Source organism: Phoenix dactylifera, unplaced genomic scaffold (genome assembly GCF_009389715.1).
Source record: "Phoenix dactylifera cultivar Barhee BC4 unplaced genomic scaffold, palm_55x_up_171113_PBpolish2nd_filt_p 000397F, whole genome shotgun sequence".
Lineage (NCBI taxonomy): Eukaryota > Viridiplantae > Streptophyta > Magnoliopsida > Arecales > Arecaceae > Phoenix > Phoenix dactylifera.
This window is the reverse complement of record NW_024067841.1, coordinates 394,683-404,782: the sequence shown is the minus strand read 5'-3', so window position 1 is coordinate 404,782 and position 10,100 is coordinate 394,683. Positions and strand designations below refer to the sequence as shown.

General features: G+C 36.9%; 1 protein-coding gene across 6 annotated transcripts; it reads left to right on the top strand.

Annotated features, from left to right (window-relative positions):
* The first annotated feature begins 434 nt into the window (after positions 1–434).
* On the top strand, positions 435–9,878 carry LOC103718496 (CBL-interacting protein kinase 9). 6 transcript variants are annotated; one of them, XR_005508171.1, is made up of 16 exons: positions 435–739; positions 3,424–3,486; positions 4,018–4,089; positions 4,345–4,452; positions 4,580–4,672; positions 5,999–6,052; positions 6,148–6,273; positions 6,374–6,463; positions 6,673–6,795; positions 7,221–7,328; positions 8,195–8,311; positions 8,454–8,510; positions 9,050–9,124; positions 9,225–9,295; positions 9,396–9,514; positions 9,627–9,878. XR_005508171.1 is itself a non-coding variant. In XM_039118707.1 (16 exons), the coding sequence occupies exons 3-16, from the start codon at positions 3,445–3,447 to the stop codon at positions 9,397–9,399; spliced, it is 1,128 nt and encodes a 375-aa protein (XP_038974635.1). In that variant the 5' UTR covers positions 560–739; positions 3,272–3,308; positions 3,424–3,444; the 3' UTR covers positions 9,400–9,878. The 6 variants fall into 6 exon arrangements, 5 of the variants coding, with proteins under 5 accessions (XP_038974632.1, XP_038974633.1, XP_038974635.1 ...); XM_039118707.1 differs by adding an exon at positions 3,272–3,308 and having other exon boundaries at positions 560–739; positions 4,592–4,672; positions 9,396–9,878; XM_039118706.1 differs by adding an exon at positions 3,272–3,308 and having other exon boundaries at positions 612–739; positions 9,396–9,878.
* The last annotated feature ends 222 nt before the right edge of the window (positions 9,879–10,100 follow it).

Sequence of the window (10,100 nt, the reverse complement as noted above, 5' to 3'; positions counted from 1 at the left end):
ACAATATATATATATATATATAATTCTAATATGAGTACATCTTGCTAAACCATGCCATGCATGTTAAAGATAACAAAGCTGGCAAAAAAACAAAAATCATACTTTTTATGCCATGATCAGAAATGGCAGACTCATTTACTGTTTAATATTTTATTCTAAAATTTTTTTTGAACTCAACATAATTTTATTCCTTCACTCCTATATTATTTGTTTTTATTAATTTAATTGGTTGTGCTCACGTGATATTAATGTCCGTAGCTCCCTCTCTCTCTCTCTCTCTCTCTCTCTCGCTCTCGCTCTCGCTATCTATATATATATATATATAAATGTTGGGGACACTTTTGGTATTCTAGCAATGCTTCAAGGGCGTCGGAGGAATACTTCCTCGTCGCCAGTCTATATCGGTCCTCCCCTGCCTACCTCCACCGAGCGAACCACGACCAGAGTTCGGCCGTCATCGCTTTCTCCCTCCCTCATTCCTACCGTCTCTCTTCTCTATTATATCTGGAGTCGAGGCGGGGGCGTAAGCAAGACGGAAAGAGAGAGAGAGAGAGGGGAAGAGATGAGCAGCGCGGTGGTGGGGGCTCGGACGCGGGTGGGCAACTACGAGCTGGGGAGGACGCTGGGGGAGGGCAGCTTCGCCAAAGTAAAGTTCGCCCGCAATGTCCAGAACGGCGACAGCGTCGCCATCAAAATCCTCGACAAGGATCAGGTCCTCCGCCACAAGATGATCGAACTGGTGTGCTCTCTCTCTCTTTCTCTAATCTCCTTTTTGTTTCCCGTTTTGATAGGATTAATAATTAATCTTGGAGAGTTCGTCGTCTGATCGTGACTTTTTTTTAATTATTTTAGTAGGTTGCTTGTTCCATGTGCTTATAGTTTCAGGCTCTGTCTTCTTCTTCTTCTTCTTTATTGTTGTTATTATTATTCTTGTTGGAATTCTTTGACGGACGTACGAATCGGATCAGGTAGGATGAGAGATATCACAATTTGCGTGGTCTTGGGCTGTCAGCATTTGATGGTTTAAGAGGCCCACACATCGATAGGTCTAGAATGGCAGAGCTCTAAGTGTTAATCAGATTAAACATTTCTGTTTCTGTGTATGCTCCAAATTGTATCTGGTTATAGATAAAAGGATGGTTAGATTGTTTGATTCTAGGTTACAAAAGTCCGATGCATGTGGAAATCATGGAGTCATCGTCACCGGTATTGTTGCTGATATAAGTTTGCTTAGCCATTAGCATATCACTGGCAGGTATTTTAAGGATGTGATCTGATTTTAGCTTAATGGAGGAAAATGCCATCTGCAAACATGGATGTGCGGTTTGGTTCTGAAGACAGGGAGTTCATATTGGAGATCTTTTCTAAAAGGGTAGGAATTGGAATGAGGTTTTATATTTAGTTGGCAGGGGTACATGATATTGGAGATGGAACACATATTTAACTGGCTTGGATGAGAAAGTGAGGACCTTCAAAAAGTAACAGCTGAATTTGGGGCTTGAGTTTTTGATATTTAAGATGAGTTATATCTATTACACCTTTGGGTTAGCGAGAACGCAGCACAATGTCAGATAAATAAGAAAATTAGGGAGCCAAGGTTTGAACTGGAAATTTTTGGGAGGTGAAACCTGGAATTAGGGCCTCGGGCCTTTATTTTAGATAGGTCCTTTTCGCTAAGATGTCCAATCATCAGAATGCATGTATATCATCAAATAGAGAATAGGTCAGGAAGGTTTAAGTCAGCTAACAGATCATTAACAGAACGAGATTCAACTGTAAAGCATGATAACAAGTCTTTCCTTGTATTATTCGTCTCTTGGATTGCATACATACGAGGGAGTTAGCGGATGGCACCAAATGGAGCAAAGAAATAGCTAACACTTGTTCACACACACACACACACACACACACAGAGATATATATATATACTTTCTGTTAGGAAATCTTGCTTCCACTACTTCATTCTCTTCACTGCTTGAGGCCCTCTCTTCCCTCCAAGATCTAAACAATTAACTCCATGAGATTTTATTTTTGCCATCTTTTGCCTATCTATCATGCATTTTCAGCTGCATAGAAGCAGAATGACTTTGTATTTTCAAACTTTGTAACTTTTGTGTATTATTTTTTATTGGTGTTCCATTTTCTGCAATTTTTTGTAAGTGGTGCTTTCCTGCTCCTATATCATAATTTGCTCCAGTAGTTGCTTCTGGTTCAGACTGTCATATTTTAAGTGATTGTCAATGGCAGTCATTTGTCAAATTTTTTAAGAGCAAGTTGCATAAGGGGACTGAAGCAGCAGTAGCTCTTATAGAAACAGGGTTGCCACCAATTATTACTCTTACATGGAATTCTAATTTTTCACTTCTCTTATCCATAATGAAGCTCCATTTTTAATATTTTAGGTGCCAAAGTGTGAAATAACTTGTAGAAATCAGATCATCTTTTTTTTTTTTTTGGTTAATTCTTTGATATACCCAGATTTTTGTTCATATCAAATTTGCATGAATATAACTTGTTAAGCCTTATAATCAGTGAGCATGCGGCAATTCATATATATGAGTTTGCATTGAACTTTCTAGTTATTACTTGATTGGTATCTGGTCAATTAGTATCTTTAAGTTTGATCATTCGTAACACTTTTTATCAGTGTCACAATGTGAACACTCCAATTGCCTCTTACCAGATCAGAATAGAGACATTATGGATCGGTGCATATGGATCAGAATAGAGACTAGTTATTACCGATCTTTCCAAATTCCAATCTCCCTTGATTCACTTGCTATGGTTACATAGTATCAGTGGACGTGGCCACCAGGCCCCATTTTCCTTCCATAATACCTCATCTCTCATTCATGCGGATGAGCAATGTACCTCTGGATTTAGAATCTATGCATGTACATTGAATAAATCCATGTTGACCACTCAAATGAAGAGGTCTACATTCTTCTTCCTGTATTTACTCTTTCCTAGGTAGTTTTTCCTTTTTAAAAGGAGGCAGGGAAGAAAAGGAAATTCTGTAGATAGTACATTTGTTAGTTGAGAATGCTACCTGTACACTCATGTGTAGGACAGGCAAAAACATCCTGCATGCATGATGCACCACAAAGGCTAAGGTTTCCTGCGTGAACAATAAAACAGATGCCAGGTGGGTTCTACATAGTATAGTTTATTGTCATGTCCATGGCCAGCATAGCAGTCTTAGCCTAGTATGTTTACATTGAGGATTTCTCTTCTTGGTCTGCTTCTGACCTGTAAATGAATTTATTTTCAGGAATGGTAGCATGATCTTGCTGTGGCAGTGATTGGAAGTACAATATGTCAATTTAATATCATTAGACCTTCTTATGTATTTATTTTGCAGTGACTTTGGAGGTTCTTGTTGCTTGGAAATTATTTCAATTGTCCTTCATTACCTTCTTTCAGATAAAAAGAGAAATTTCTACTATGAAGCTAATCAAGCATCCAAATGTTGTTCAGCTCTATGAGGTACCTTGAAATCTGCTCTTAGATTTCTGTAATTTAGTTTTTTTTTCTTTTTAACCAACTTGGCTTGTGATATATAAATGATTACTTCTGTTATAATATTATCATACTGATGCACTTTCGAATAACTCTGGTCTTAAGGCTTATTTGCTGTCTTTAATCAATAAAAATGATTTCGGTTTATGCAGACATCCATCATCCCTGCTACATAGAAATGCTCATATATGTACATATTTATGTCTAATCTGGTTATATTTTAAAAGTAATAGCATGATCCATTGATCAGAACTTCATTTCATAAAGCTGGGTTCTCTATATGGTTCTTCTTTTCTGTAAGGTGCTTCTGTTTCATATATAAATATCTTTTATAGCTTTATGATCCTCTGACAACCTCAGTTTATATAACTTGTAGGACATTCTTTAGCAAGCTTTTACTCTCATGTTATTCGAATGTTAACTGCTGTGTTTCCTTTCTATGAGCTCAAATGAGCTACCTTGCCATTTCTTATATTCAAATGTATGCCTATATTTCAGGTTATGGCCAGCAAGACAAAGATATATATTGTTCTCGAATTTGTTGATGGAGGCGAGCTCTTTGACAAAATTGTAAGGTCATCTACTTGGAAATTAAGTGTTCAAAATATTTCTACAATCACACATACACAAACAAAAAGGATGTGCCTATTATAAGTCTTAAAATGCATCTACATATTGAGCACATACACCCTAGAGATCATCTAGTTGTATTTCACATGTATGAGTGAATGTATGTGATGTGATATTCATTTGCACATGTGCCCTTTCACTCAAGTGTCATTTTTTTCCTGTTCTACATTACCTTATCAGGTCTTTGATTTCTAGGTCAAGCATGGGAGGCTAAAAGAAGATGAAGCAAGGAGATATTTCCAACAACTGTTAAATGCTGTTGATTATTGTCATAGTAGAGGTGTATACCACAGAGACCTCAAGGTTTGACCAACATTGCTGATGGGTGTCCCATTTGTGGATGCACTGTCCAACTGTCTATTATCTTTCACTAAATGACTTGGAAAGCGATCTTCTTTAGCTAGTATAGCCAACAATTCACGTGCCTTAGCATGTTTTGCAGCCTGAAAATCTACTTCTGGATTCATATGGCAACCTTAAAGTTTCTGACTTTGGCTTGAGTGCATTTGCACCACAAATACGGGTAAGTATTTTATTTGTATACAAGCTTCCCTGAATGATTGGACTTTTTTCATGACTTGTTGGTTTGCCAAACTGATTAGTTAAAGAAATTCTCATTTAATGTATCAACTTGACTATTTATAATCTTATTGAATAATATATCCTTCAGTTCAGTTACATTTGTTATTTGTTACATAATTGAGGAGGTTGGCTGTGCTTAGGCTTATTTCATGATAAAAACCAGGTCGGGGTATGGATTACATTGAAATTGAGTTGAGTTGCTTGAAAGGGTATTAAATTGGATGAAATAGATGATGTAAGGATTAAGAGAGTTCGGCAAGGCTGAGTGAGAAAGAGAAGTGTCTTTAAATGGTTCGAATTAACAAAATTCAAAAGTCAGGACTTCTTGACAAAAATCATTGTGATGTCATTATTGTATTATAGATTTTGCATTATTAGCTTCGACTTCCTTGCCACTGTTACTTTCAGTAGTTTCTCAAAGCAACTTTCCTCACCATATTGTCCCGTAGTTTTTGATGGAGTTGTCATGCTATAATTGTTGTCATTAGTATCAAAATCATATGTGATCCACATACCTTGAATACATAGCTGACAATCCTCGTACAATTGAATGGGATTGGTGTCACATGGATCCATCTTCTGACTCATTTTTATGAATTGTTGACTTCTTAAATAAAAGAAATTCTCATTTTTTATATTTCATTCTCTTTAACTGTATAATTTTTTTCTTTTTTTGAGAAAGAAAAGGAGGGAGATGCACCCAAACTATAATTACCTAGATACACCACTCAAGAACCCAGATCCTCTAGTTGCCAAGTAGAGAGTGCTACATTGGGGAAAGCCCCAGTTCATTTAACCTTTATCCTTTTTCTCTTCTTTTTTTTTAAAAAGCATATGCAATGAGTGCAGTTCCCTATTTCAAAATTTTGTCTCCTTCTATCTGTCTAGAATCTTTAGATACTTCACAAAGTTGAGAGTCTTGAATGGTTACTTGAGCTTATTCTGTAAAGTCAATATGGTCTGTTTCTTTTAATCAGTCTTTCAAGCTCCATGAAAGTTTCTCTTGATTCTAGAGATGCCTTGGTCAGAATTTCAGAATTCTGTGGTTTTAAATCTGGCTGTTGCTATAACATAGATTTCATGTATCATGTGCCGTGGTTCAATGATTGATGGCATCAGAGGTTTCTTTGAATGCTGTATCTGTTCCTTGTTTTCATCCATTTTCTAAAGATTTTCTTATTTAAATTTGTACTTCAATTTCACAATCCTTGTGAACATATCCTGGAATTATAGACTAACCATATTAATCAATATACTTGAAACTCAGGAGGATGGACTACTACATACTGCATGTGGAACTCCAAATTATGTTGCACCTGAGGTGTACTCATCCCGTCCATCCTCAATGGCAACATTTTTTCAGCCAATTTCATTTTATGTCAAACAACTTACATGCTGGGCACTTGATTTCATCAGGTTCTCAATGATAAAGGTTATGATGGTACTGCTTCTGATATATGGTCTTGTGGTGTAATACTGTTTGTCCTTATGGCTGGATACTTACCCTTCGACGAGCCAAACCTCATGGCTTTGTATAAGAAAGTAAGTTTTTTTTTTTTTTGATCACTGAAGTACAAGTCTTCCTCAATAATAGAATAAATTTCTTGAGTGTTGACCATCATCTGGTCTACCTAAATTGCAGATCTGTAAGGCAGATTTTTCATGTCCATCATGGTTTTCTTCTGGTGCAAAGAAATTAATTAAACGTATTCTAGACCCAAATCCTCATACTGTAAGTACCAATCATTGAGATTTTCTTTTCCTTGTGCATGTAACAGTGCATTGGCTTAGAATTCAGAATACCTTAAGTTCTTCATAGAACTGCCATTTTCACGATACTATGCAGCTTGGTGGCTGCACCTCTGCATGCTTGCATGCATGTTACTGGTCTCTTCTTTTCTTCCATAAGGCTAGCTAATACTGTACTGCTTATTTTAACAGCGCATAACAATTCCACAAATTTTAGAAGATGAATGGTTTGCAAAAGGGTATAAGCCACCATGTTTTGAACAAGGGGAAGATGTGAGCCTTGATGATGTTGATGCTGTTTTCAATGATTCAGAGGTAAGAACTCACTGCCCCGAAGAGATTATGTTGAGCTGCCAAAAATTCTGAACTATACCAACTCCATTGTTCAGCATAAAATCATGCAGAAGATACGCTGTCATGAGAATGGTAGCACTCAAGAAAATTAAATTGGCATACCCGTTACAATAGAAAATTGTTGCATTGAAAACCTTATTTCTTTTTTGAGGGAGATAATTGGAATCCCATAATTTTTTTAAGAAAATGAATCAGAATTCCAAAGATGATGGCACTTCATCAGGAGAGACTACAGAAATAGAAAAACTCATTGCGCTGAAGCTTATCAAGTACTTTATTTATTTTGATGTCATTGAAGTATTAAAATATAATGATTCATGACAAGAAATTTTATTTACAATTTATGATAAGATTTCATTTCTGACATCTGTCATTTCAATATGCAGGAGCATCATGTAACAGAAAAGAAAGAGAAACCAGAGTCAATGAATGCATTTGCACTTATTTCAAGATCACAAGGTTTCAATTTGGGAAATTTGTTCGAAAAACAGATGGTATGTTGGATAAGGCTGCTTCGTTCTTTCTTTCTTTCTTTCTTTCTTTTTTGTTGAATCCTGCCTTGCAGCTTCCATGTTAAAGGGTTGTGTTTGGGTTTGGGCACTATAGCTGTTCCATTTTTAAAAAGCTGCTCAAATCTTGAGGATTAAAGTTGAGGCACTGATCCATGCTGGTCAGGTGCTGGTACAATATATACCATGGTAGGGGATTGGCACAGCCAAGTACAGTGCCAGTTCAAATTGTTATTAAAAAAAAACTGTGCCAAGCTGCACCAGATCACTATGGTCAATTTGCGGCAGTCAAGTGTGGTACAGGGTCAGTATGTGATCTAGGGGTGTACCATAGGTACCGGTGCTGGTTTTCAGTTGGTTCATATCGTGACAATACAGGCGCTACTCCAATCCTTACTCATGTAGCTATTTTGGAAAGTATAGGCAAAGTAAATGTTGCCTAATTAATTAACTCGACGAGATTAGTTTTGTAGTTTCACAGAAAAACAAAAATCTACAAATTTGCAATATATGGTCTGCCTCGTTTGTTAGACTCTGGTTACTCATCTAAGGTTCACCTGAAAGGGCTCTGTCAGGAAAGACAGTTTAATTTCTTCTTTTATAATAGATTTGATGGATTTGAGATTTTTTCTTTAATTATTGTTATCGGCCATGGAGGTAGCATTAGGTTACAGACTTCAACCTTCATTTACATTGTAGCTTGGTTCTTCCTCATGAAAATTTTGACTGAGTTTGAAATGAGGCCTGTATTGACCTTAATCAGATATTATTAGCAAATCAGTATCTTTCTTTTGCACTAAGAAGTATAGTTAGTGAGTAGCTCATATTCCTGTTCATGTTGGAACTTACAGGGTCTTGTTAAGCGGGAGACACGCTTTACTTCTCAGTGCCCTCCCAATGAGATAATGGCTAAAATAGAGGAAGCAGCTAAGCCTTTGGGTTTCAATGTGAGCAAACAGAACTACAAGGTAGAGTGGCACATTATGTGCTTAGATCACATCTTGCACTTTCATTGTAGCCAATGATCAAATTTTTCATTCCCAATTTAGTATATACCAATTGTAAAGTCGATCTGAGTTAAATGCATGCTGTCATTTTGCCTCATTCCAGATGAAGTTAAAGGGAGACAAAACTGGAAGGAAGGGCCGTTTATCTGTAGCAACAGAGGTATTGCACCAAGCCATTATCTTTTTTTATTTAAGCACTATCTGACCGGAGAAATTATAAAAGCTAGGTAATTTGGTTGACAGTAAGATTCTAGTTCTCTTCTGGGTCTCTTGGCAGAAAAACATGTAGAAAATTTTCCTGTCACACTCTATTAGGCATCCATTTTGAGCTCCACATGCCTAAATATATGAAGCACAGACCTTAGGTTGCAACAGCAAAATCACTTTACCAGTCATCACAGATTTTGATCTTCATTATTTTTGGCTATATCCAGCATGCAAGGTCAGCCATTCTTCTGTTATCTAACTATATAGTAGTGGAGTGGATATTATTGTTATTGGGCATTGCATGTTAATTAAAATACCTGTCCAGAGAGTTAACTTCCAGCGTGTTGACAGTTGATATTTAATGCACCATATGTAACTTGAGTCCTTTTTTTTCTTTTTAAATTTTATGGTATTGTTTGTTTTCATGGCCCTCTCTTTCAGCAACTTCCAATCAAATCAAGAAGTTTGTCAATTTTTCTCTTTTTTTTTCAGGTTTTTGAGGTTGCTCCTTCTCTCCACGTGGTTGAGCTGCGCAAAACTGGAGGTGACACATTGGAGTTTCACAAGGCATGTTAAGATAGAACTATATAGTAATCAGAGGCCTGTTTGAGATGTTGCACCCTCACGGTCCATCAGTAACATATTCTTTTATCAAATCCTCTTGCAGTTCTATAAGAGCTTTTCCTCAGGACTAAAAGATGTTGTATGGAAGTCCGAAGCAATCACAGAAGAGATCAGGTGAGTTTCAAAATGGCTTTGAACATATATGTGGTAAGAATGTAAGTGGTTCCCTCTTCTGTTTACTTCCTACCTCTTCAAATGAGATCCATATTTGCAGGTAATATCATGGCTTTCTCATAGCAGCAGTGTGTATATTGCCTATCAAAAACAGGAGGCCTTTTTGGTGGTGAAATGTAGCACTATTGTACATACTCTTGTGGGGATACACTTCAAAGAGTGAGTCCCTGTCATTTGCTCAAAGAGACAGTACATGCATTCCTCTGATTCGAGTTGCCCAACAGAATACAACAGGGGAGACTAACTAGCTCTCCCTTTTCTTCTGTTGTAGGTTTGAAGTTCCCAGCTTTTAGTCATCATTGCAAATAATGTACAAGGATTGAAAAATACTAGATGCTTAATATTGTCACGAGCAATGTGCTGCAAAATGATTCTCTTGTGCCATTATTTTTCATGCTAGTTAATTCCTGCAGCTACCTTGAGCTTGTATTGCATTATCAGCATTCTTCCTACATAGCTTTTTCACCTGCAAATTGGAGGTAACTTGTTCTGCTCATAGCAATCCATAATCCTGTTTTAGCCACATCCTCTCCAAGTTAAAATAGACACTGTCTAACTGTAGTATTTGCCAATTTGATTTAACAAAATATTCAGCTTGCTCCTGTTAAACTTTCCAACACCAACTATACTAGCTAGCATGACTATCGGCTACGCTATTGGAAGGTCGCAAAACTATCCGTTCCTACAGCTTGGCTGATGTAGTCTTCTCCTATATTTATATATATTTATACCTTGTGGCCGCTTC

Excerpts from the sequence above, each read along its gene's own strand:
- LOC103718496 (XM_039118704.1), top strand. The coding sequence starts at position 563 with ATGAGCAGCGCGGTGGTGGGGGCTCGGACGCGGGTGGGCAACTACGAG. Across the intron at positions 4,673-5,998 it reads CATTTGCACCACAAATACGG|GAGGATGGACTACTACATAC; the intron begins GTAAGTATTTTA and ends CTTGAAACTCAG. Across the intron at positions 6,464-6,672 it reads TAGACCCAAATCCTCATACT|CGCATAACAATTCCACAAAT; the intron begins GTAAGTACCAAT and ends TTATTTTAACAG.